Source organism: Astatotilapia calliptera, chromosome 15 (assembly GCF_964374335.1).
Source record: "Astatotilapia calliptera chromosome 15, fAstCal68.1, whole genome shotgun sequence".
In the NCBI taxonomy this organism is placed as follows: domain Eukaryota; kingdom Metazoa; phylum Chordata; class Actinopteri; order Cichliformes; family Cichlidae; genus Astatotilapia; species Astatotilapia calliptera.
In genome coordinates, this window is record NC_137436.1 from 20,989,118 (window position 1) to 21,016,627 (window position 27,510).

Consider the following 27,510-nt stretch of genomic DNA (forward strand, 5'->3'; position numbering starts at 1 on the left):
ACTACGGCGATCATAGATGCCATCATGCCCAACAAGCGCAATATCGTCTGGAAACGCAGTCTGCGTCCCAGCTGAAATTGAGCGAGGCAGCGATGAAACGCGGCCACTCTGTGCTCTGACAACCGTGCGCGGCTGGAAAGAGAGCATATTTCCAGACCGAGAAAAGCGATCTGTTGACCTGGGATTAGCGAGCTCTTCTGAAAGTTCACAGAGAACCCCAGTGTCTGAATGTGTGACAGAACCCGCGACAGCTGCGTCTCCGCCTGTTCTCTGGAGCAAGCCACGAGAGCCCAGTCGTCCAGGTAGGCCAAGATGCGGATGCCCCCCTTCCTGAGGGGCGCTAGCGCTGCCTCGGCACATTTCGTAAAGGTGCGGGGAGCGAGCGACAGCCCGAACGGCAGCACTAGGTATTCGTAGGCTACGCCCTCGAACGCAAACCTCAGAAACTGCCTGTGTTTCGGGTGTATAGCGACATGAAAATAAGCATCTGTTAGATCGATTGTCGCAAACCAATCTCCCGGGCCGACTGCACTCAGGAGCTGTCTGAGTGTTAGCATCCTGAACCTGTACGTTCGCAGGTACGTGTTCAAGACTCGCAGGTCGAGGATGGGACGAAGCCCTCCCCCTTTCTTCGGAATGACAAAATAACGGCTGTACCAACCTTTGTCCGTCTCCGAAGCGGGGACCACCCGCATTGCTCTCTTCTGTAATAGCGCCTGTATTTCCTCTCTGAGTACCAAGGCTGCCTCGGGGTTGACAATCGTGTTCACGACTCTTTGGAAACGAGGCGGCTTGACCCGGAACTGCAACCGGTAACCCATGGCAACGGTTTGCAGCACCCACGGAGAGGGGGCGCAAGCGCGCCACTGAGGGAAGTGAGCAGCCAGCCGGCTGGCCTGCAGCACTGACGGCGGGGCGCCGTCGCCCCCCAGTGTGTCTGCAGGGGACTGCATCCCCTGCCTGACCTGGCTCATTTCGCCTGCAGGTTGAGCATTTGAGATTGTTTGAGAGTAAACAACACTCTTTATTGATTGCAACATGGGAACATGTACATTTATACATTTTGTTGGGTGCACCTTTTCCGGGGCATAACAATGAAAAACAGCGGGAACACTCGATGTGGTCGCTTGAACATTCAACACATCTGAACCGTGTGCAGGGGTTATGTGCTTGGGAGACCGCGATAGGGAAGTGCAGCGCCTTCTGGGGCTGACAACCTGAACAGAACTTAAGCGGCACCTCTTGTGCGGCAACAGAGGGGTAAGAGCAGCGTCTCCCTGCGTCTCCCGGCCTTTGCCCCAGGCCGACTGGCGTGGAGCTCGGGCCGGAGTACGTGCTCTCGCCGGCGGCCCTCCCACTCCAGCAGTGGGCGCCGGTCTCTTGCCAGCTGTCAGAGGAGCGGCGGGCCTGTGAGAGCTAGCAGTGGGCTTGGGCTGGCGTCTGGGGATGATGTCGCGCAGAGCTTCCGTCTGCTTCTTCCTCAGATCGAATCTAGCCTGAATGGCTTCAAGTGAATGTCCGAATAACCCAGCCGCAGACGCTGGTGCGTCCAGATACACAGCTCTGTCTCTATCAGGGACGTCGGAGAGGGTCAGCCACAGGTGCCTCTGCGCCACCACTGTCGAAGCCATCCCTCTGCCCAGGGAGAGCGCTGCACAGCGAGACGCACGGAGGATGTAATCCGTGGTGACTCTAACCTCGTTAAGAAGAGGTGACAGCGGGCTGTCCTCCGGAACCAGCGATCCAAGCTCCGCCAGGCACATTGCTTGGTACGTCTGGAGCATGGTGACGGAGCTCATGGCTCGAGCGGTGCCGGCCTGAGCCCGATAAATCTTCTCCAGCTGCGAGGCCGAGAATCTGCAGTGCTTGGACGGCAGAGTTGCGGGGCCACCGACACCATGGTTATGGGACGGGGCCAGATAAGCAGCCAGAGACGGCTCCATAGGGGGTGGGTTAGCTAAACCAGCTCCCTCGGCGCCGTCCAATTCCATGTACTGTCCATAGCCGGGCACAGTGACGCGGGTAGACAGAGGTTTGTCCCATGACGCTGTTAGCTCGCAGAGAAAGTCTGGGAACATGGGGAGGCAGTTTTTGGCCGTTGCGGGCTCCGGTGGAAGGAAAAAACCCGCAAACCGCGACGGCTTCCGAGCTGGTGGAGGAGAGGGCCAGTCCACCTGCAGCTTCTCAGCGGCACGGCGAAACAGGGAGAAAAGAGAGGTGTCATCGTGGCCGACCGGCGCAGCAGCGGCGGCATATTGGGTCGACAATGAGCTCTCCTGCTCATCCTCCGACAAACCATGGATGTCCAGGCCGATGTCCAGCACGTCATCGTCTTCCTGGGGAGCGCTGGCGGGCTTCAACCCAGGCTGAAGCCCGTCAGCGCTCCTGCATGGTTCCGGTCCGTCATCGGCTAACCCGTCAACGTATTCCATGTGGTCAGCCCAGCTAATCGCGGGGACATCGACCTGAAAATTTTCGTCTTCGGACTCGGACGAAGCCGGGGCTCCAGACTCGGAAAGAAGAGGGTCATGCCGTGCGACAGCCGAGCGTCCCAGCACTCTTTCCACAAACGTCACCCGTCTTTCCAGGGTCGAGCGTCGGAGCTGGCGACAAAACGCACAAGCTTCGGGCTCCGTCAACGCTCTCCTAGCGTGGACGATCCCCAGGCAGACAGGGCAGGCATCGTGCTGGTCGCTGTCGTGCAAAGAGAAACCACATCCCTGAGGACAGGGGCGAACAGAAGATTTCTGCTTTGCTCGCTTCGGTTTGGAGTCCATTCCCAAAACGCAAAGCGAAACGCTGCACAAGAAAAACTTGAAAATAGCGCTCCGCGGGCAGCCTACGCACCAGCTGGGCGGTGGAGGCTAACACCAACAGGGGCAGTTAAGCTAGGTTCAAGTTGGCAGACAACGGAGCTAACTAGCAGTAGCTAGCTAGCCCAACTCAGCAGAGGTGTTCTCAGCGAGGTGAAGAGCGTAAGAACTGAGGGATGACGGTGATGGCAGCGGCTATATGTGCGGGCGGGGCCTTGCGCGTGTCATCACACGTCATCTGCCGTAAAGGCGTGAATAAAGGTTTCTTCAGCCAGGACACGCGAGGGCGTGATATCCCATACTTATGTGTTGTACCGAGTGAATCGACTGAAAGGGAACTCAAACACATGTACAAAATTTGCTTTACTGTATTATTAGAATGAATTTATATCCCACCCAGGCGAAAGCCTAAAATCTTGAAAAATTACAGCAACAATGAGGCTTAAAGATCATTTTAGAAAGTATTCGGAGATTTTCCTTTTTTTTTTTTTTTTAAAATTCGTTTCTCAAAGGTAACAGTGTGAACCCTGAAAGTGTGAAGTCTGCTGCAGTTGTTGAAATCGGTGCAGGCTGATCTTTTGTTTGTGTGTGTGTGGTGTTTTAATCCAGGGAAGATCATCTCCATAGAAACTAGTGCTTTGCGAGCGACAGGCAGGCCTGGATGGGAGGACCTGGTCAGGAAATGTATCTATGCTTTCTTTCAGCCGCAGGGCAAAGAGCCCTCCCACGCCAAGAAGCTTTTGCATGAGGGTGAGTAGCTACTATTGATTTTTTTTTCTCTTCTCTCTCTCTCTCCCCCCTTTTGCCTCCACTCTCAGAAATTATTGACACGCTCACTGCCGGCTCTGTCATGGCTGCAGGAGTTTCTGCAACATGTCAATGGCACTATAGTGAACTGAGTAGAATACTAAATATTAAAAACTTTTCAAACTAACTTGGATCCACCTACATCGAGAGAGGATGTTTATGTAGATTTATGGAGGTGACAACTTCGCTCTAGGCTTGTAACCAGTAATGAATGAGGTTGATTGATTAGTCTGTAAGGTTCCTGCAGCCCTGCAAATTATTATTCTTATTTATTTATTTTTTACCAAGCAATAATTACACACTTAACTTACTAAAAGATAAGGAACTAAAAGAAGTCGTCACACTTCAGAAGTTAGTTATACATCGACTGACTTGGCTTAATTTCAGCTCGGCTGCTAACAGAAAAGTGACACATTCCTGAGACGCTGCTCCTCCACATCAAAAGAAACCAGTTGAAGTGGTTCATGTATCTGAATTAGAGAACTCCTCTGTGAGACTTCAAGCTTATCAGAAATGGATGCGGTAAATCTAAAGCACGTTTAAGCAGCAGGCTAAAGCCGAGGTGGAGCATCATCTGTCACCTCGTCTTATAACACAGATGTCTGCCTCAGAATGACCTTTTTAGGCCTAAATCCTTTATTTCTCTTTCATTCTCAACAGTGATGACACATGGGACCGCAATCAGCCCGCTGTACCATTTCACTCTGAGTGATGGCACTCCGCTTAGTGCTCAGACCCGCTGCAAGTTCTGCTGCCCCCCCAACCCTGATGTACAGCCCTTCATTATGGGCATTCACACTATTGACAGGTACTGTGACTGAACACACACACACACACACACACACACACACACACACACACACACACACACACACACAGGAGATGACTGCAACTGAGCCTAATCTTATTTATTAGTGGATAAAGTGATGTTTGACAACCACATGTAAAAGGTCAAAGATTTTAAAACTTTGTACTTCCATGGTCAGAATTAATTATCCAGTTTCAGAAGTTAGCCTTAGTGTAGATGTTATGATAGTAATTTACTTCACTTTGTGTCAGTAACAAGTGGTATCTCAGAGTAAAATGAATTTTCATCCACTGAAGTGTGCACAGCATGCACCTGCAGAGTCCCATGCATGTTAGTTTCCCAGTTATGGTCTTTTTGGGGGATGTTGCAGATGATGCTGGTATTTTCAAGGATTTTAAAAATGCTCTGACTTTCTCTGAAGTTCTACCAGCTGCGTTAAAGTGTAATTAAACTGCTTTTATGGTAAAATGGGTCAGTGATACTTTTCAGATGAATGTGCGCCTTACACAGTAATTTGATAATTTATGGCAGACTCATTGAATGTGCCGAAGAACTGAGAGAGTAACTTGCCACAGCCATAAGGTGCTGGGATATCTTGAAAAGTGCTTGAATTCAAGGAAAAGTGTGGAAACCCAGTAAGGTTGTTGTTTTGGCTTGTTGTAACTGAATTCTTCAGAATTTCCTTTTCTCACTAGAGTTTATTGATTATTCTAGTTTATTTTATTATAATTTTTTGTTCCTCATATTTAATTGATATTGTCTTAATTAGATTAGATGAAACTTTACTAATCCCTCGGGTGGGTTCCTCTGGGAATTTCAGTAATGTACTGATTGGCCATTTTATTACATTTTATTTGATGTTTTCTCTTCCATGCAAGGTGCAGTTTGACTTATTGATTGTTAACAGAAGTTTTTTAATCATCAGCAAACAAAAAGTGCTACGACAAGTGTTCTGATATGGATTTTCATTCTTAAAGCTTGTAATGGAGATAATGAATGTTTAATGTTTTTTTCACTTTATTGATTACGGGGAGAATTTAAAGAGCAGCAGACAGAGAAGCCTGGATGACGCTTGAAGCCTGGATAAGGCAGACACTGATAGAAAATGGGGTGTTTGTGGACGTGATATAAAGATGTGGTTGACATCTTTAATTTTCCTTTGTTTTTTCTTTTCCCAGGGAACACAACACTGCTAGCTCTCAGGAAAACACTAACCCCAGCCTTCCACCAACCCTCAGCGGTATCGCCCAAATTCCCTCCCGCTCCCCTTCCCTCCCCCCCAGCAGTAATTCAACCCAAGGCTCAAGTCTCGCCACCGCGGGCCTTCACACCAACAACAGCAATGCCTCTTCCCACGGACATAATCCAGCCACGCCGACAGGCTACCTGACACCCAATCGGACGAATTGTCCCCAGCAGGTCAACAGCCCCTCTCCTTTGAGCAGCCCACTTACAGCAACCCCTACCTCTTTTATGTCGCCCAGGATGCCACGGGCCAGTCCTGGGTTAGGTGGGAGCCCTCGGGTACCAGGGAACCCCTTCTCTCCCTCCACACCTGGCCTCCATTCCCCAGCTGGGGCTCTAAGCAGTGGAGGAAGCCTCAACAGGCAGCAGTCTAGTGGTGATGGCAACAGTAGCGCAAGCGGTGGGTCAACAGGGTCTTTCTCCCTGTCCTCTCCGGTCCTTCAGAGACAAGCCAGTACACCCACCGGCTCCTCTATTCGACCTCCGTCAACAAAACCCTCAGATGGAGGTGAAGAAGGGGGAGAGGACTCTGTTAAAGTCCCCCTTTCTTCTGCCTCACAGCTGGGTAACCCCAGACTCAATCAGCTCCTGGATAGCAATGGGACAGGAGCTGACTCTAACAACAACAGCAACAGCATCCACTGCACCTCCTCACCTCATCCACCTAACCCTGCTCCTGCCCCTCAGTGCCCTGCCTCCCACAGCAGTCTCACTGAAAGACACAAGATCCTCCACCGGCTGCTTCAGGACAGTAGTCCCAATGATGCCTCCACCACCAGTGAGGAAGGAATAAACAAAACTGAAGTTGAGATCAAGAAGGAGCCACCTGCCAGTCCGGCGCTGGGTGCAGGACCTCCCAAGAGCGACTCGAGAGAGCCACAGGACCACCAGTTGCTTCGTTTTCTCCTGGGTACAGATGAAAAGGTATAATATGGAAGCCCAAAGCTTTTTTTCTTTCTAAATTCCTTTCCCACCACACCACATATGGAAGACCGGTTCTCCTTGTGCCCCACTGCCAGTCTTATGTTATTAGATTACTGTTAATCTTACAGTGGACGAGAGCCCGGACACGACCACTGGTGAAATGCTTAATGAAGTACAATTTAATAATGTTATTTATTTAATATTACTTCTGTGTTTTGCTACTTTATGCTTAAAATCAGCACATTTTGGATACAAATATTGCGCTTTGTACTTAAAACCATTTATTTTAAAGCTTTAGTTACAAGCAACTGCACTAAACGATTGTTCTAGATAAAGCTGCCCAGCAGTGTACAGCAGCAAAATAAAAATTATATAGACAATTTGGAATCAATTACAATGATCCAGTATTAGAATATATATACTGATTTTATTTTAGATACTTTGTATTTTAGGTCCAAACTATGATAGTTTTACCTAAGTAGGGTTATGACTAAGAGATCCAAAAGCCACACAATTCCAGCTGTATTGGAGTGCAGGGCTGCACGTGAGCCTGAAAGTATTAGTAATTGCCTTCTATACTGTATTTATTTCTAATCTGATATTCACATTTTTTTCCTTTCTGCTGCCACATAAAACAAAAACTAAAAAAAATAACAGTCTACAAACACATCCCTACTCAACCCAAAAGATGAGAATCAGAACCAGAACAGCATCTGAAATAATAGTTAATCATTTTCACTTATTGCAATGGAAGTCTAGAATATAGGGCATTGCAAATACTATAAAAGGAAACTTAAGGTTATGTATATAACCCCGGTTCTCTGAGTAGCATGAGTGAGTGTCTCACTATGGGAACGCCTCCTGCGTGACCTCATCAGAAGCTCAAATACCATTACGCCAGCCCTTACAGGCTGGCTAGGTGACGCCCATGTCAGGAGGGGCCAGTGCCTCCCTATATAATAGGCTGACATAGCGTCAGATGTCATTCAAAACAAGCCCACCACTTCCTCGCTTCCATAGCAAGGAGGGCGGTCTGGTGAGACACTCACTCATGCTACTCAGAGAACCGGGGTTATATACATAACCTTAAGTTCTCTTTCATAGCAGTCGTTTCGTGTCTCACTATGGGAGAAATACTGACTCCCGGATTGCCAGACATGCCTGTTAAGAAGACAACCGTCCCCAACAGCACTTCACAGGGGAGAGGCCCCCACCCGGGAAGAACCTGCACTGAGGACTGAATGTGCTAGGTTAGGTGCTGTCACATCTAACCTGTAAAACCTAGCAAATGTATGAGGTGAGGTCCAGCATGCAGCTGCACACACCTCCTGAATAGAAACTCCCCTAAAGAGAGCCCATGAGGTCGCCAGACCTCTAGTGGAATGCGCACGTAAGCCAGCAGGGGGCTGAAGGCCCCTGCTAGTATAGGCCAGGGCAATTGCTCCTACTATCCAATGGGAGAGGCGCTGTTTAGACACAGGCTTTCCCATATGTGGTTTAGCCCAGGACACGAACAGCTGGTCACTTTGTCTGACACTCTGGGTTCGGTCCATGTAAATGCGCAGAGCACGGACTGGACACAAGGTATGCAGCTGCTGTTGCTCCACTGAGGAGAAAGGCGGTGGGCAAAAGGCCCGCAGTTCTATAGGGGAACATGTGCCGACAACCTTTGGGACAAAGGCAGGGTGAGCCGCATACTGACCCTCGTATTATCCGAGGAGAACTGAATGCATGACTGATGCACTGAGAGAGCGTGGATCTCTCCCACACGTTTAGCAGAAGCTAAAGCAATTAAAAGAGCCGTCTTCAAGGACAGAAATTTCAACTCAACCTGTTCCAGGGGTTCAAATGGGCAACAGGAGAGCGCAGCCAATACTGTGGGAAGGTCCCACGATGGAGCCAACAGCCTAGACGTAGGCAATTTACGCCGTGCACCCTTCATGAAACGGCATATTAAGGGATGCTGGCCAACAGTCTTTCCCTCAAAACCAATATGGCAGGCTGAAATTGCTGCCAAATACACCTTGATGGTGGAGAAGGCTTTACCCGTATCAATCAGGGCCTGAAGAAATGACAGAATCACAGCCACAGAGCACTGAAAAGGGGTGGCCTGTAATTCACTATGAGGGAGCCCCACCGTGTTCAGGTTAAACCACTCACGGGCCAAGCCCATAGAGCTAGCCTCTCTGGGTGGGGGTGGAATATTTCCCCCTGTGCCTGAGACAGGAGGTCTCTGCGTAGTGGTAACAACCAAGGTGGGCCGCACAGCTGCTGAAAAATCTCCGCCAGCCAGTGTTTCCCTGGCCAGTGCGGGGCTATCAGGATCATATAGTGACTTCTCTCCCTCACTGTGGCCAGAGTTGGAGAAATGAGGGCCACTGGGGGAAAAGCATAGAGGAGGGTTCTCGGCCACTCGTGAGCTAGAGCATCCACCCCGAGTGGAGCTCTCTGATCATGCAGCGAGTAAAACAGGGGACACTGAGCATTCTCGCTGGACGCATAAACGTCCATGGTCGCCTGACCGAATCGCAGCCAGATCTGCTTCACCACCTCTGGGTGAAGCTTCCAGTCCCCATACAGCGGGTTTCCCCTGGAGAGAAGATCTGCTCCAAAGTTCAAGATCCCCGGCACGTGAGTTACTCTCAGTGACAGCAGGTGGACACTGCTCCAGACTATCAGTCTGTGTGCTAGTGTGTGTAACTTGGGGGACCCCAGACCCCCTGTCTGTTGATGTAGGCCACAACGGTGGAATTGTCCGACCTCACTAAAACATGATGACCTCTCAGCCAAGGGAGAAAGTGTTTTAGCGACAGGTGAACCGCCAGCAGTTCCAGACAGTTTATGTGGGTGGAGCGCATGTGAGGGCCCCATTCACTGTTCTGCCCTCGTGGGTGGCCCCCCAGCCCGAAAGAGGGGCATCTGTGGAAATCGCCTTCCTGGCTGAAACTGCCCCCATGGCAACGCCCTGAGACAAGAAACCTGGCCTCTTCCACTCGCGGAGAGCGAGTGAACAGTCTGCAGAGACTCTCACGCGACGGTGGCCGTCTCGGTGAGGGTCCAGTCCCTGCGAGCCCACCCAGCGCTGAGCGGGTGGGCTCGCCGTCAAAACGAGACTTTACATCCTCTGTTTGTATGGCGGGCCACGGGATGTTGAGCCTAGCGGCTGCGCGCTTGCACATGTCCTGCATGTCGAGATCCAGGGGAGACGGCGGTGTCGGTTTTTCAACCTCGCCGGTAGCCAAGGGCTTTGCAGCCCAGCTGATGCTAGCCAAGGAGGTGGAATCTTCCTCCTCGCCATCGTCAGACAGCAGGAGCTCTGAATCAGCCGACTCATCTCCGTCCTCGTTGGCATCTCCCCAGGTGACTCCAGCATCGGGGAAAAACTCACGATCTCCGTGTGCCTCCAGCGACGGGAAAGCGGTCGCGATGGGCTGAGGGTCTGCCTCTACCCAGCTCGGCCCTGGCGTTGCGGCCAAATCATCGGGCACCGCAGCAGCCTCACACAGCAAAGGGTCGCCACCCGACAGGTTAGCCTGGCGAGCTAGCATGCGGCGGAGTAGTTTGCGTGGGAAAGCCGCGCAGTGGATACAGTCTCGTGCGGGTGTCAAGGCAGCCTGAGCGTGAGATAAGCCCAGGCATGCCGCACACACGGGGTGTGTATCCCAGGCAAAAATCTTTTTGCCGCAAGGACAAAGTTTTGCAACTTCGTTGGCCGTCGTAGCCATGGTTAGCTAGAGGGTTGCGCACGTTAGCAAGACCGACACTGAGTGCGGAGAATATTGCTATTCCTCGCTAACGTGGGGTGAAAAGTGTTGCTACTTTTCTACAGGTATTGCTACCTAATGTTTAAAACCGCTAGCGTCGAAGGGTATTGCTACCTGATGGTGAAGCTAGGGGTACCTTTATTAGCAAAGCGTTGTTACTTCGCTTTCGGAAAGTATTGCTACTTCCCTGGGTGAAAGTATTGCTACTTGGCACCCGCACTAGCTCCAGAACAGTATTGCTACTGCTTGTATGCTAGTGGACAACTGAACAGCTGGGAACAAAGCGCCCGGCGACCGAGTTGTTCATTCGAATCTGTGGACAGTTTAGCTTTAGCACCCAATAGCACAGTTGTCTACAGGCTTCTGTAAGAAGCGAGAAGAGGTTTTTGAATGACATCTGACGCTATGTCAGCCTATTATATAGGGAGGCACTGGCCCCTCCTGACATGGGCGTCACCTAGCCAGCCTGTAAGGGCTGGCGTAATGGTATTTGAGCTTCTGATGAGGTCACGCAGGAGGCGTTCCCATAGTGGACACAAACGAATGCTATGAAAGAGAACTTTAGCTTCTTTTTCTGGAATAAAATTTAAAGGAAACAAGATTGCAGTATAAAAATATACTAATATACTATTTGGTCTTTTTTAATGGTTGGATTGTTTTAATTTTAAAAGTCAAATATATTATAATTTAAGATGGTCTTTAATATCCCATACAAACATACATTCTTCTGTAAACTATGTGTTCGGATGCAGTCACTCTATGAAAAGGTGAAAATTAAACATAATAATTAGCTCATATTTTGATATCATTAATATTCAAACCTTACATTTAGGGTTCTCTGTATTATTACATTTTCGTATATTTAAATTTCAGGTAAATGCAAGCAGTGCTTAAGTCCGTTAATTTATGATGAACATTTATTCTTTACTGTATACTACATTGTATTTGACTTCCTGATGTTTGGCACCTGGCTGAAACCTTTTTGTTTTTGAAGGACTTGGACGACCTGCCACCTCCATCTGCTCTGAGCCTTCAGACAGTGAGAATTAAGGTAGAGAAGAAAGCTGGTGGGGAGGGAGTGACCTGTACAGGGTCAACGGTTGGCGCAGGAGGTGCAACCAAACTTGGAGGAGTGTCCAGCCCCAAATCGAGCCCTGTCGGAGAAAACCGCAGAGACAGCCGCAAAGACAGCCGAGACTCCATGGTACAGCTGTTGATATTGTGTTAATTTTTGAAAATTGGGCATTTAACATTTGTGTAAAGTAATAAAACAGAAGGCCTTCAGAGTGGGATTTCAACTACAGCTTAATGAGAACTTGTTTCAGATCGCCACTGCATCATCAGACCAATAAAATAACGCTTTAAAATGAGACTGCGACAGAAAATAATGAGGTAAAACGCCATTAGAGCAGCCAGGTTTAGGAAGTAAAACTAATGAACTGGTAAAAGTAAGAAAAATAGGGATTTTACTCGTCTGCTGATACGAGGTGTATTTTGTGGTCCCTATAGCCAAAACAGAAAATACCAGTCAGATTAACCCAGATTACAGAAAACACCTTTCAACAACCTAAACTGATCGGTAAGTGATCCAAGTGTCAAAAGCAACAGACGCTGATGAACTCTGTCCAGCTTCGACCAATCAGACAGTCATAACGCGCAACTGTAATGACCCAGTAATGTTAATCTTCCCACCCTAAACGAGGACTTATTTTCAATCATGCTTGCGTGACACGGCGTTAAAAAGGATCTTTCTCAGTCAAGCCTCGAAATTTTCCTCTGAGCTTTGATCCTGTGTTGCCAGTTGCAGGACAGCCGTCGTAAACCGAGTTGCATGTTTATTTTCTTGGACTTTGTCTCCACTGTGGGTTCAGCTACCAGCTGTAGTCTTTGAAGTTTTCCCAACGCCCACTTCCCCCTTTTTCCCCAATTATCTTTTAATACTTTATTTTTAACACCTTTTATTTGCATTTCTTTTTCATTTGTTTCTTGCCTGTAGATTTCTAGTGTATCTGTTGATATGGACCCTCTCTCCCAGATGCTGCCTGGCTTCAGAGGCCCAGCTGGGGCCAAACAGGGCAGTGAGGATACACCAAACCCCGGAGGAGGCCCTCAACTTCAGTCTCCGGGTCCCCAGCCCCCAGCTACGCTCCAGTCCCCTGTGCCTCAGCTCCAGTCACCCCTGTCTCAGCCTCAGTCCCTCCCACAGTTGCAGTCCCCATCGCCTCAGCTTCACTCCCCTTCCCCCCAGCTCAAACTGCAGTCACCCACTCAGCTCCAACCCGGCGAGGCCAGCACTCCCCGCAATGTAAATGTGAAGAGAGAGCCTCCTGGCACTCCTAACAGAGGTACTGTTTCAGCTCGTGATGAATAAATCCTTGATTTCATTCAAATATCAGATTGTTTGTTATAATAGTTACTAATTTTGTTCTTTAAGCGTTATTGGATAGTATTTAAATTGATTGGATTCAAAATAATTGTTATTGTTATTATTGTATTGATGGTAGTAGTAATGGTATGATCCAGAGTTCATTCACCGGTATTTTTATATTCTTAATGCCCTCTAGTGGCTTCCAGGAGCCATGTAACCAAACTCTTACTCTACTTCTTGTCACACTGCAGAGAAAACGTCTAAAGGTTTCCTCAGCTGTTTTCACACGTGAATCTTTCTAAATATCACCTGACAGGAGAAAAAGGATCGGACCGTAGCCGGTCTTTAATCTTCCAAATCCCAAATATGAATTCCATATGCTGTTGAATTGTGTCAAAGCGGGAATAGCACAGCAAATAGTTCAGTTGATTTACCAATAGCAAGTGGGTTGTCACACATTCAGTGTGCTGCATGCTCTATCCTGGCAGTGTGCTTACCTAATTCAGACAGAAGCTCAATTTGAATAGTCAAGAGTCTAATTGCTTTTGACATGGATAGAAAATGTCATGAGGAACAGAAAGCTGTAAGCAAAATTTATAAAACATTAGAAAAGAGAACCACAATGGCTAAAGAGTCAAACAGTACTTACTCTTGTATCTCACAAGAGTATCTCACACTTCTTTACCAAGCTTGGATTTTTTTTTTTTTTTTTACATTTTTAACTGTGTAATGCTTGTCACATTAAGATTGGTTACCTTCTCTTCCTACTGGATATATTCATTTTCCAGTAGCAAGAGCATGTCTGAAGTGGATTACGTCCTTCTTTGTCCTGCATGTCAAAGGACAAATCTCCCAAAATTGCTTGAAAATAAATGGATGCATTTTGTCATAGCTAGGCTTTCAGTACAACTCTGGGTCTGCATGGTTGGATGCATTAGTGATGGGCAGGAGGAGGAGTATAGAGCACTAGTGGATGAGTTTGTGGATTGGTCTGCTTCTGAATGTGAATAAGATCAGAGAGATGGGGATGAACTTCAGAAGGAAAGAGGTGGCTGCACACTCAGGATGTTCATGTGGTGGAGGTGTATACAACGATAGTCCAGACTGAACTGGAAGACCAACATAGAGGCTATATTCAAATTTGGGGATGAGCAGGCTCTGTTTCCTAGGGAAGCTGAGATCCGCACTGAGTGCAGCAAAATGTTGGAGATTTTCTTTCACTCACATATAGCGAACACACTGTAATTGGGCTGTGGTCTGATCTGGTGACACTGACTGAATAAAATGATCAGTGATTGGCTGAAAGTTGGATACTTTCAAGGCTGTGGTGGAGAGGTGGTCACTGAGCAAACTGTTATCCATCGTTATTAGTCCTGACAACCCTCTGCACGGCTAACTGGACAGGCAGCGCAGCACGTTTGAGCTCATCTCCCACAGCGACAGATGTTGGAAATATTTCATAGCACATGATATCACCTCCTAGAATAAAATATATCTGCCAGATATTATTAGTATTTTATATTATGGGATACATAAAGTATTTCTTTCCTCATGAAATACTTCAAGTGATTTTCGCAGTGTCCTTGTGTTTGTGTTGCAGGGCTCAGTGATGGCAGACCGCCCTCTGGCTGCAGCCTTCAGAGTCAGTCTTCATTTGAGTTCTGCAATCCCGCCACTCCAAGCCAACAACCGGGACAAGGAGACCCCTTCCAGACCCCCATAGACAGCAGTCCATTTCCAGAGGCCGAAGTTATGAACCCTTTCACCTCAACCACTGGTAAATAAGTGTACTGCAGCCACAGTTTGTTTACCCTGTGTAGTCAGAACTAAATTCTGCTATTAAAAAGAAATTTAGTGAAACAACAAACTTTGTAATGACAGCATAAATTATAATTGGACTATGCCACTCTGCAGGCTTCCCATCTCAGTTGAAATTGCTGAGCATCAACTGTCTTTCTTGCTTTCTGTGTTAGCAAATAGTGTAGCTTGTAGCAGCTGTGTAAGTGATTGAAAGTCAGTCTTTTTGGTTTAGCATGTGGATGAACTGCACAGTCCACAGCTACAACCAGACGGTAACAAATTTAACGAGAAGGCCAGATTCCAAACTATCATGGGCCTGACATATAAATCAGGCCCTAGATAGATAGATAGATAGATAGATAGATAGATAGATAGATAGATAGAAATTTATATATGATCAATTTTTTCACTCTACTTGAGAAGGGGGCAATATAATGCTACGTCATGGCTGCGTGGTAAAGATTTTACCAAGATTAAATGAAGTATGTAACTTCCATATATATCTTGTTACCTGTTGATGGTGGAAGTAGAAAGTGTGTTTGTTTGTTTGTTTGTTTGTTTGAACAAAGGGAAGTAGAAGGCATCTAATATATGAAAAAAGTTGCACAGAGCACTTTAAACCTAAAGATGCATGCTGTTGTTCATAAACATTTTTAGTGTATGAATTTCCCTTTCAGGTCAAACCAAGATGGATGCGGGTGATTCCCAGTTTCAGCCTCTGGCTCTGGCTGACACCCTGACATTTGATGGTCTGGGAACTCCTTTGCAGGCTCCTTTGGCATCACCACAAGAGTAAGTCTGATTTTATAAGTCTAAGCTGCTTCTTCACAGCCCAGAGAGGAGCGTGGGAAAGACGGTGTTTTGTCTTTTTGAGCAGGCAGTGTGTGCCCTGTACGCTGGATGAAGTGCTTGGCCCTCCAACCACACCTGAAGCCCGGAACGATGAGAAGGCTCTATTAGAGCAGCTGGTTAACTTCCTCAGTGGGACAGATGAAAGCGAACTGGCTGAGCTTGACAAAGCCCTGGGTATCGACAAACTGATACAGGTGAGTAGGTCATAAAGCTTGTAAGACAGTGGAAAGGCTTACTGAACTCTGAGTGCTTTTATACTACAAACATATTAACAAAGCACTTTAGCTTTTGCTGTTGGACACTTTGACCAGCAGACTGGACTTTAAGCCCTGCAAAGGCTTTACAAGATTAATTTTAAGACCAGTGCATGATCATTAATTTTACGATGTTGCTATAATTAATCAAAACATTCAAAACAGTTGCTCAGCTGAAGCGCTGGCAGCCTCTGCTGGCCTCTGATCTGTTTTTTTGTGCCATCCACAAGGATTTGGCACAAGAAATATAAATAAAACTCCTGGACGGCATTCAAGTAAAACACAAGGTGATTCAATTAGTTTATAATGTTTACCTTTACTTCTGTTCAACTCTTCTAACCGCAGTCGTTTAGTTTATTTTGGCTTGTTTAAAAGCAAATAATCTGCCAAATAATCACAGGCGATCTCTGGCTTTTATGCTTCTTTCAGTTCTTTGTAACACTCAGGTAACACATCAGATACGATTTAAATGGAATTAAAATATTTCAGTGTTTCAAAAACATCAACATCGCTGTGGCAGCGACGTTGTTTCAATGGCTGAAAATGATTATGGTTCGATGTCAGACTTGCTTTTCCAAACCAGGAAAACAGGTGATGATGTGTTTTTTTGGGCGGAGCCAAATCGCTGATAGAAAGTAATTGCTCTGTAAGTGCAAGTGACTATAGGTGTACGCTGTGGAAATGACATGTGTAGATTGATTTTTGTGTAATGGACTGACGTGCAAGCTGTACCTGGAGCGAGGCGATAACAGCAGCAGTACTGGCAGTTGAACAGTGAAGTAAACAATGAGGAACAAAGTGTGGCTTTGGAGTCCTCTGTCATCATGTAACTGTGATCGTATCATGTGGTCCAAGGATTGAGCTAAGTTTGTCTTTAGTCATAGCCATTCATTTACTTAATGCTAGCATTAATGCGGACTGGTGTTCCAGATAAACTGTCTACAAGAACTTTGGTTTGTTTACATCATACTTCTGCGTCTGTTTGGTGACTGCTGTGATGCCAAAGTCTTTTGAAAGTGTAGCTTTGCAGTTGCTTCTGTCTCTGCTTCACCTTTAATAACTACATTGCTGACTTAATGTGCCTTAAAGACTTCATTTGGTCCACTTTGGTTTTATTAACGTTTTTGCATTTTAGTTAGTGTATAAAATTGAATACTTTTATGAGTATCTACGTGTAAATAATAGTGCTGTTTCATTGTTTTTTGCCTGGGAGTAGAGATTCTTATAGTGCTTTGTTTATATATCACTACACTGTGGAAACCCAGTTGCCCCGGACATTTGAGACGTTCTTTCTGTGAGACAGCAGAGCTAACCGCAGCACCACCATGGTGTGAAACTGTTGCAAAGGCCTTTATGATATAAACAATAAGTCTGGGTTGTGATAAAGGGAACAGATGGTTAGATTTCAGACTTCAGGTCTCAAGTAACTCCAGGTCCAATAATTATCTTGTATGTTATTGCTCTCACTTTCCAGAATGTTTATTTTCTCTTCTAAATGACCAAATAGATATACTAACATATTACTTAAAAAGCAACTTGACTAGAAAGTACTGGAAAAATCCTACCCCATCTTACTGAAGGACACTTTGTGGTGGTTACGAGACAACATCGTCATAATGATTTCCTTTTCCTGTTTTATTTCCCTCTTCGTAGGGTGGCTGCTTTGACCCTTTACCTCAAAATTTTCCACCCCAGCAACCCACTGCCACCCCAGTTTCCATAGACCCTAAACTCCCCACCTACCCTTCCCAATTCACACCAGCTCCACAAGCTCCTTTTCCTCCAGAGCTGGGCACGGTGGGGGCGCAGGGTCTGGGGTTCGGAGCCCCTCGAGGGGCCTTCCCCGGTGGGACGGGCATGGGACTGAGGCCAGGCATGACCAGACCACAGGGGATGGGCAATCCGGTCAGGCTGCCACCGAACCAACTGCGCCTGCAGCTGCAGCAGAGACTACAAGGCCCACAGCAGGTAAGGACACAGAGTCAGTTTGTCCGGTGTGTATTCAGCTCATTAACCTGTAAATGATGTCGCCTCTTTTTCTTCTGCCTCTAACATTTTAAGTAACTACTGTGAACTTTGTTTAGGTGTAATTTATTCACAGAATTTTATTGACCTGTTATGCTAATTCCCAGCTCCATAATTTTATTAAAATTAGCTTTACATGGTTAACAGTTCCAAATAGTTATCTTATAATGGGCCTCTGTGCAGGCCCTGGATCAGGGCTGGGAGAACTCCAGGCCTCAAGGGCCGGTGTCCTGCAGGGATTAGATGTGTCCTTGATCCAACACTGCTTATTTAAATGACTAAGTTACCTCCTCAACATGTCTTGAAGTTCTCCAGAGGCCTGGTAATGAACTAATCATTTGATACAGGTGTGCTGACCCAGGAGGATATCTAAAACCTGCAGGACACCGGCCCTTCAGGCCTGGAGTTGAATGTTTTTGGAAGTAGTTTTTAGTTTGTTTTTAGTTTTAGCTATTTTAGGGGGATATCTGTGTGTGCAGGTGACTATTACTGTGCATAATTATTAGGCAACGTAACAAAAAACAAATATATACCCATTTCAATTATTTATTTTTACCAGTGAAACCAATATAACATCTCCACATTCACAAATATACATTTCTGACATTCAAAAACAAAACAAAAACAAATCAGCGACCAATATAGCCACCTTTCTTTGCAAGGACACTCAAAAGCCTGCCATCCATGGATTCTGTCAGTGTTTTGATCTGTTCACCATCAACATTGCGTGCAGCAGCAACCACAGCCTCCCAGACACTGTTCAGAGAGGTGTACTGTTTTCCCTCCTTGTAAATCTCACATTTGATGATGGACCACAGGTTCTCAATGGGGTTCAGATCAGGTAAACAAGGAGGCCATGTCATTAGTTTTTCTTCTTTTATACCCTTTCTTGCCAGCCACGCTGTGGAGTACTTGGACGCGTGTGATGGAGTAGGGCTGCTCGATTATGGCAAAAATGATAATCACGATTATTTTCACTGAAATTGAGATCACGATTATTTGACGATATTTATTTAACCCTTTAAGACCTACTATAGAACCAAGTCCACCAGAGCTTATATTATTTTTTTTTACATGCTGTAGTGCCATTTGTGGGAGCATTTCAAGTTGCTACATCAATACAACTGTTATAGCCCATATTTTAATAATATGTATGCATTAAGTCCATAGTAACTACATAAATTGCAAAAAAGTGCAATAAACTACAAAAAAAATTGAAAATCGCTTTTGTTTTGTTTACATATATTTCTACTTGGAGAAATTTAAGAGGTTTATCCCTCAAAACTTTAAATACAATAAAGTTGCAAAAAATAGTTTACAACAACAGGAAATTTATTTTGAGTGTCTTCATAGTTTTATTTTGGACATACAGCAATTTTTATATACTGCAGGAAAAACAAAAAACAATCCTATGATGCAAATTTGCAAAGAAAACAGCATGTGCATCATTTCACTGTGGGAAGTGTTACGAACAGCTGATAGGAACGGCAAAGCGTGTTTCTGGAATATTATGTTTTTGTTCCTGCAAGCGCTTTTTATGCAATTTTTGCAAAGCTATATGTGGAACGAAACCGTGACCGAGGACAAGCTGATGGCATAAGATGCAAGTACAACTCCTCCGGTTTCATATGCAAAACAAATTATTGCGCTGGCTTACACGGTTCAGGTTCTACAGGGATTTAACAATAGTTACACAACACGGAGCGTGCTGCTCTGACCGGCTTTAAAGGGTTAACAATGACTTTAAAAAAATAATATAAAATAGTGTGCAACACCACTGAAGTTTTTTTTTTTTTAAACTCTCTTTTCAACCAACGGCAGTCACTCTCCAAATAACTTCTGCTTAGCTTTCCGAGCTTCCCTCGGGTCCTCTTAATCAGCGGTCTCCAACCTTTTTTGCGCCACGGACAGGTTTATGCCCGACAATATTTTCACAGACCGGCCTTTAAGGTGTCGCGGATAAATGAGGAAGGGGCTAATAATCGGCTCAGTCATTTTTAATGATCGTTGAAAGCCCAGATCGTAATCGTGATTAAAATTCGATTAATTGAGCAGCCCTATGATGGAGCATTGTCCTGCATGAAAATCATGTTTTTCTTGAAGGATGCAGACTTCTTCCTTTACCACTGCTTGAAGAAGGCGTCTTCCAGAAACTGGCAGTGGGACTGGGAGTTGAGCTTGACTCCATCCTCAACCCGAAAAGGCCCCACAAGCTCATCTTTGATGATACCAGCCCAAACCAGTACTCCACCTCCACCTTGCTGGCGTCTGAGTCAGACTGGAGCTCTCTGCCCTTTACCAATCCAGCCACGGGCCCATCCATCTGGCCCATCAAGACTCACTCTCATTTCATCAGTCCATAAAACCTTAGAAAAACCAGTCTTGAGATATTTCTTGGCCCAGTCTTGACGTTTCAGCTTGTGTGTCTTGTTCAGTGGTGGTCGTCTTTCAGCCTTTCTTACCTTGGCCATGTCTCTGAGTATTGCACACCTTGTGCTTTTGGGCACTCCAGTGATGTTGCAGCTCTGAAATATGGCCAAACTGGTGGCAAGTGGCATCTTGGCAGCTGCACGCTTGACTTTTCTCAGTTCATGGGCAGTTATTTGGCACCTTGGTTTTTCCACACGCTTCTTGCGACCCTGTTGACTATTTTGAATGAAACGCTTGATTGTTCGATGATCACGCTTCAGAAGCTTTGCAATTTTGAGACTGCTGCATCCCTCTGCAAGATATCTCACTATTTTTGACTTTTCTGAGCCTGTCCAGTCCTTCTTTTGACCCATTTTGCCAAAGGAAAGGACGTTGCCTAATAATTATGCACACCTGATACAGGGTGTTGATGTCATTAGACCACACCCCTTCTCATTACAGAGATGCACATCACCTAATATGCTTAATTGGTAGTAGGCTTTCGAGCCTATACAGCTTGGAGTAAGACAACATGCATGAAGAGGATGATGTGGGCAAAATACTCATTTGCCTAATAATTCTGCACTCCCTGTAGATCATTCCACTGTCTGAAATAAGTCATTTTAGCTCCTGTCTCTTTAAGGTCACCTTCCATTTAAAGCTTCAAACTCAGATGAAATATTATTGAAACTGTGACCATGTTATGAGAAACCACGACAAGGCATAACAGGCAGCTGAGATAAAACGATGTCCCTTTACCTTTTTTTTCTCCTCTCTCATCTCTAGTGCTCGACTCCTCTTTCTCCCCGCTGCTCTTCTCTTCTGTCTCCACACTGTCCAATAGTGTTATTTTCTTTGTCTCTGATTTAATTTCTTCTTCTCTGTTATTGCTCTTATCGTGTCTCTGGTCTAGTCCAACCTGTCTGACCTCTGCTCATTGGGATTTTCTCTTTGCTGCAGCTCCAGAACAGGCTGGCAGGGATGAATCAGTTTCCAGGAGGAGCCCAGCATGTGAACATGGGGATTCGTCAGGGGGTGCAACAACCTCAAATGCCCTCGCAAGTGAGTCACGGTGGTAGAGAGCGTTTGTCTACTCACCACCCTGCTTTTGTTAGCAGGCTGAACTTTGTGGATTTAACTATAGATTTTTTTCAGATAAAAAAAAGTGATAATAATCAATATTGGTGCTGAAATTCAAGCCATAGAAATGAATAACTGTGTGTCTGTTTATATACTGCACATGCCAGTTAAGCATAATGTGCATTTCTGTCCATTAATTTAACAAGTTCACAGTATTCTTTGTTGCTTTGTTTAAGCTCTTGTTAAAAATGGCAATCATATATGTTTTATACCGGCTCTAAATCTCACAGTGTAAACCCAACACCTTTTTGTTCATGAGTTTTTTTTCTGTAACCTACTTTCATCATCAGTATCATGAGATATATCATAGTTTGCTGTAAAACTCCATCAGTCTAATGTCTGTGATATAAAGTGATCGAAACGGGCCTGGGTACCCTGGATGTTCGACCGTTTCTGAAAACCTGACTGGAGAAAACTTGAAAGCAAATGAAAAGTATCTTTCGCACCAACATTTTGGATTTAGATACTCGCAATCGGTACAAATGAATTTGGTTGCAGTTTTTTAATAGAGCTTAAATTTTCCACACCGGAGATTTCATGTTCCTGCACTTAACGAGGATACGAGGGCCCAAGAAAGGGCAAACTAAAAACACCGAATTTCCACGCACCTCTGTAACTCTGAAAATATTTACAGTGTGAAGGTAAAATTATGCATTACTTTATTTAATAAACAAAAGTTATCATACAAAATAATTAGCTGATTTTTGGGGGGTCAGGTGAGACTCCAAAAGAATGTAAGGCTACGTTCACACTGCAGGCGAAAGCGCATCAAATCCGATTTTTTTTGACCCTATGCGACCCATATCCGATCACGCTATGACAGTGTGAACGGAACAAATCTGATATTTTCAAATCCCATCTGGGTCACTTTCGTATGTGGTACTGAATCCGATACATATCCGATGTTTCAGAAAGCGACTGCTGTTTGAATGGTCGTGTCGCATTAAATCCGTCTTTTACGTCACTGACACAAGACAGACGCCAATTATCAGCGCCGGAGAAGCGCCCGAGAAGACATCGCGAACGCTTCCTGGCCATCCGGTGAAACTGTTGGGAAGATAACGTTGGAGAAACGTGAACATTTTATTTGTACTGTATAATCTGCAGATTCTGACAGAAATCTGCAACTATCCTTTGAAGCACCGCTCCTCTAAAACAGCAATAAGGATCATCATTAGGTTATCTACATTATTATGTAAATAACAAAATAACTTAAAGCAAAAATTGGGAAACATGAAGTCCAAAGTCTTTATATTAACGGCCATCAGTCAAACAATATTGTTTGCTCTGGGTCTAAACAGAGCGCGTTGTGTGTGACGTCTTCTTTTGCGCATGCGGGCCGCTTTGAGCGTTCACACTAGCGCGCGTTTGCTGCCGCATTTTATTTGTAGTGTGAACGAGCAGACAAAAAAATCGGATTTGATCAAAAAATCGGAATTGAGCATTAAGACCTGCAGTGTGAACGTAGCCTAAGTGTCCTAATGCAGGCTTTAATTTCGGTCTCGTATTGGCTTTTTGTGCCAGTGCCAGCCACATAAGATCTTTGAACCCTACCAGGAGCTGATTGAAATTAAGAAAATTAGGACTGCCAGTCTTCTTCAAATCATATTAATAACTTGCTTTTTTTCTGTGCTATGGTTATTGTGCTGGTCTTTAAATTGGGTGAATTTTCTTTCTTAAGCCTGTACAAAGCAGCTCAGGATAATAAGATTAACTATCATATTTAGGTTGAACATGGGCAATAAGTTCTCTGTAACAGGCTCTTTTACTCCCTCTCAGCAGCCTCCGCTGAATGCCCAGATGCTGGCTCAGCGTCAGCGGGAACTCTACAGCATCCAGCATCGCCAACGCCAGCTATTCCAGCAGAAGGTCATGCTGATGAGACAGAACATAGCAGGCACTCCCACTGGAGCCGTGGGGCCCATTGGGACTGCTAGGGTCCCCAAAGCTCCCCCCACAACGACTCAACAACAGCAGCAACAGCAGTTCAACTTCCCACCAGGGTACAACCTGATGGCGGGAAACCCTCCTACCTCACCAAGTCACTTCAGCCCCATTACCGCGGGCCCTCTGGACAACAAGCTGCCCGGCAGAGTTCCCCTGAACAACCAGACGTTGATGGGTGGCGTGCAGGGCCAGTTCAACAGCACCGTCAACTCCTCATTGCAGCAAGGCCTGTTTCAGCAGTTTGGAGGGTCCGGTGAGTTCACGGGAGCAAAATAACCAAAATACTAAACCACGACAGGCTCACTTTAAAATATCAAAACTTTTTGTAATTAATACAGGTGGAGACAGGTGAAGAGATGTTGGTGTGAACCTGGTTTTTGTTTGTTCTGCTTTGTTTTGTTTTTTTTGGGGAGGGGGATGACTTCTGTTTAGGTCAAGGCACCTGGGGTAGCTTTAGGAAATAGGATGTGGTCTGCATTAAATGCAATTAGAAGTAGGACCATGAAGGGAATTGTTAAACAAATATTTTTATCACACAAACTGACATGAAAAATAAATGATTGTTTTACTACTGATTGGTAAAATTAACTTATAATGCCATTGTTCAACAGTGAGGTTAAATTGACTATTAGTTTACCATTGTTAACACCAATTATAATGAAGCTTTACACTCAACAGTTTTGACAGACTTAGAGGTGCAAGTCCCTAAAGCCAGCTGGGAATCAGACTTCCAAGGCTTCCAACTTCGACTTCAGTCTGCAAACCACCGGATCCTTGAAGCTCCTTCTGGAGTTCTGCAGGAGCGCTGCCCCATGTGGCTTTTTCAGGCTAACACTGGCTGGGCCCTTACTGGTAAAACAAACAAACAAACGAAAAAAGCAAGACTTCAAGGTTATCTTTGGTGACCCCCTCCCTCTGTGTGCGTAGCCTCGGACAGGTCACAGGGTTCTTCTTGTCTTTTCCAACATACACTCCACCCTCACTCCTTACCCTGGACCAGTTTGCCTGTTAAGACCTGACCAAGCGCAAGGGTGTAGGATTAAACCCTTTCACCATATTAAGGCGGTGATTCATCCCCATTTGAAGTTTCCTTGAAGAGGACATATTTAAACCTTGTTCACAAATTGGAGGAAAAATTGGTGTGGATACTAAACTGATCTGTTGTGATGAATAAAGAGGTGGAGCTGAAGGTGCTGGTAAATGGTAAATGGCCTGTATTTATATAGCGCTTTACTAGTCCCTAAGGACCCCAAAGCGCTTTACATATCCAGTCATCCACCCATTCACACACACATTCACACACTGGTGATGGCAAGCTACATTGTAACCACAGCCACCCTGGGGCGCACTGACAGAGGCGAGGCTGCCGGACACTGGCGCCACCGGGCCCAATTGTAACAACAATTGTAGATTCAGCCAGCAGGAATGAGCTTCCTCCAAAAGTGTCTGGGCTCGTTCTTAGGAGTAGGTTGATGACCTCAGTAATCTGAGAGTAGAAATGCTGCTCTTCCATATTGAGTGACTGGATAGAGGCTCTTTGTTGTGCATTTAGCTCTAAGCACATGATTGTGTCTGCATTTCTGTTCGGAAGGTGTTGCCACCCTCTTTGTTGGTTGGTGAATTTGATTTTGTGCCTAAGAACATTAAAACCTTTTAAAAATTGATTCACCTACATAAATTTATTATGATTTCACATCTTTGAAACATCCATGTTTTCTTTGTTACAGCTGTGGTCCAGCAAGACCCACCGTTTGCTCCTGAGATGAGCCCCTCCAGCCCACTTTTATCACCTCAGAACTCCACCTCCCAGAGTCCTCTACTTCAGCAAAACTCATCTACTGGCTACCAGTCACCCGACATGAAAGGCTGGCAACCAACAAGCGTGGGCAGGTTAGGAGCATGCATACAGTTTATAAGGAACAAAGACATTTGCAAACATTAATAAATGAAATCTGTGAGGCCGGTTTTAACTCCTCTCTGACTGTTTTCTGTGCTGCAGCCTGTTCAGTCAGTCAGGACAGAGCGCAGGGCAGCCGTTTGGCCAGCAGGGGGTTTATAACAACATGAGCATCACCGTTTCCATGGCCGGGGGCTCGAGTGGCGTCAGCTCATTACCTCCCATTGGGCAGTCAGTTGGCATGAGCAACAGTAACCTCAGCAACGTTGGTTCAGTGTGCAGCGACCAGCAGGTCAGTGACTTTGAACCTGCCAGCTTGGACAGCTGTGATAGTTTCATGTCCCAATGACCACCTTTCACTGCTTCATTTCCTGTTTTACTTTGCATCGGGATATACACCCCAGTTGCATTTGCTTTGTCTTAGTTTCAGTTTGTGGCTTTACTTTAGAGTATGCTCATAGGATGCAGAGTTCTCCTTCCAGTCTCCATTTACGCCCCAAGTTAAATTGCTTTTTTTTTTTTTTTTTTTGGATTGCATCGTGTGCTCCTGAAAATGTTTAGTGAGGTTAAAAAGGTTCAGCAAATGCACCGTTTCTTTCTTGTTCTTATTAGGTTAATTGTGCAGGCTCCAACCTTTACAGAGGCTTCCTTGTTGCTAAGTTACAAACCACCTCTTTATTTTTTTTAATAATTAAAAAAAAAAACACCTTGTAGCCTCAACAAATGGCATAATAAACAATGCAAAGTAGTGAATAAGCAACAAAACAGCCCTTGCATCAAACATTGCTGTTCAAATCTGTCAAAATGATTGACAGCTTTTAGACTTTTCCCGACGCTGTCAGTGATGGTTCTCGCGACCTCCTTCCCTCTGTAAGCATTGCCTCGCGCTTTATTCCCGTGTTTCTGCAGGTGCAGCAGGTCCAGGTATTTGCGGACGTCCAGTGCACAGTGAACCTTGTTGGCAGTGATTCCTACCTGAACCAGGGCTCCATCGGAGCTGCGGCCTCCCAGAAGGGCCCCGGACCCCAGGGCTCCCAGAACAACCAAGCCCAGCAGAAGAGCCTCCTCCAGCAGCTGCTCACTGAGTGACACCCCCCACCTCTTCTGCTCTCCTGCTCTATCTACTTCTCACTTCTACACCTCCTCCTTGGAGGGTCGGTGCACCAGACCCATTGCTGTCTCTGTCTCACCTTTTGGATGGATCGATGTACGGACGGATGGATGTTTGGACGGCCACAGAGTAGGCTCAGAGAGGTCTGGCTGTCGGTGGAGTTTTCGCAGCCTAACCACTTCTGTGCTGGGGAGGGGTGGGGGTGGGGATTCAGGGCTGGTTGTTTGATGCCCAGAACATTTTAAGTCAAGACTGAAGTCAGAAGGAGCAGCAGTGTATTTAAACCTGCCTGTCTAATCTGTCTGACAACCTGTCTGTCTGCCTCAGCCTATTAAAGGCAGTGTTGTCTTGCTGCTCATTCCTTGGTGACCTACTTCCTGCTTCCTGACCCAAGAAAACAACTGCAACGTCATTGTAGTTTTGCCAAGTTTTTGTCACTGTCAAATCAGGGCCGGCCTCCTTTTTATTTGTGTTTTATATGTTTTTGTTAGTTTTGTTTGTTTTTGTTTTTTTCTGATCGGACGGTTTCTGTCAGGCCGTCGAAACAGCAAGCAGCAGCAGCAGCGCATCTCGGGAGCATGAGTTGCAGCATACAGCTGGGCTCAGTGTTTTTAAAGTGTTGGGATTATCCCACACAGCAGCACCTCTGGCTTTTATTTTTGTTTGTTTGTTTGTTTGTTTGTTGTTGTTTTTGTTTTGTTTTTTCTCTGCCTGTCTCTCAGCGATGTGGGAATGTTAAGGTTTCAGACCTCTGTGGCATTGTGGGATAGAAGCTCAGTATCAGCTGGTTCTGTGACTGTCTCTCTCTATCAGCTACGGTGCCTGGTGGAAGTTTGAGTTTTTCCCAAGCTCTGCTTCTTCTACTTCTACTTCTTCAACATATTATTCTATTACATCATTATTTTTTTGTTTGTGTTTTGGGTTGGATTGGGGATTGTTTTTTTTTTGTTTGTTTGTTTGTTTGTTTTAAACTTCTGCTCTCGCCGTCATCATCATCATCATCTTCACGATCATCAGAACAAGCTTTGACAACAGCCAGGATGGATGGATGGATGGATGGATGGGAGACAGACAGGATGCTGCTCAGTTTGGAACTTTACGTGTCTTCCTCCCCTGGGAGGAGGTTTTATTTTTATTTTTCTCAAAGTATAAGAAAAAAGGACTGTTATGATTATTTAACTGTCTGTCCGTCACATTTTACCCCTCACCTCAGCAGCTGTGAATACAGAGCCCCGTTGGGTTCTCTCTCTTTCTCTCTCTGTGTATCTTCATGCTATCTCTCAGCCTATCAGTGTTGTTTGCCATGTGCACCATGCAGGCAGGTAGTATTGTACAGTACAGAAGGA

At 45.7% G+C, this 27,510-nt stretch overlaps 1 protein-coding gene across 4 annotated transcripts in view; it reads left to right on the plus strand.

The window, feature by feature from the left end:
* ncoa1 (nuclear receptor coactivator 1) overlaps nucleotides 1–27,016 on the plus strand; it is a 93,810-nt gene extending 66,794 nt beyond the window's left edge. For 2 of the 4 annotated variants that reach the window (XM_026193784.2, XM_026193785.2), the window contains 14 exons: nucleotides 3,423–3,563; nucleotides 4,281–4,428; nucleotides 5,607–6,597; nucleotides 11,356–11,565; nucleotides 12,358–12,706; nucleotides 14,330–14,506; nucleotides 15,207–15,321; nucleotides 15,407–15,575; nucleotides 17,289–17,603; nucleotides 21,030–21,131; nucleotides 22,989–23,409; nucleotides 24,884–25,046; nucleotides 25,156–25,345; nucleotides 25,963–27,016. In XM_026193784.2, the coding sequence (XP_026049569.2) occupies nucleotides 3,423–3,563; nucleotides 4,281–4,428; nucleotides 5,607–6,597; nucleotides 11,356–11,565; nucleotides 12,358–12,706; nucleotides 14,330–14,506; nucleotides 15,207–15,321; nucleotides 15,407–15,575; nucleotides 17,289–17,603; nucleotides 21,030–21,131; nucleotides 22,989–23,409; nucleotides 24,884–25,046; nucleotides 25,156–25,345; nucleotides 25,963–26,142 (3,671 nt within the window). In that variant the 3' untranslated portion in view covers nucleotides 26,143–27,016. The remainder of the gene's footprint in view (nucleotides 1–3,422; nucleotides 3,564–4,280; nucleotides 4,429–5,606; nucleotides 6,598–11,355; nucleotides 11,566–12,357; nucleotides 12,707–14,329; nucleotides 14,507–15,206; nucleotides 15,322–15,406; nucleotides 15,576–17,288; nucleotides 17,604–21,029; nucleotides 21,132–22,988; nucleotides 23,410–24,883; nucleotides 25,047–25,155; nucleotides 25,346–25,962) is intronic. The other 2 variants (XM_080289867.1, XM_080289868.1) reach the window with 2 other exon arrangements.
* The last annotated feature ends 494 nt before the right edge of the window (nucleotides 27,017–27,510 follow it).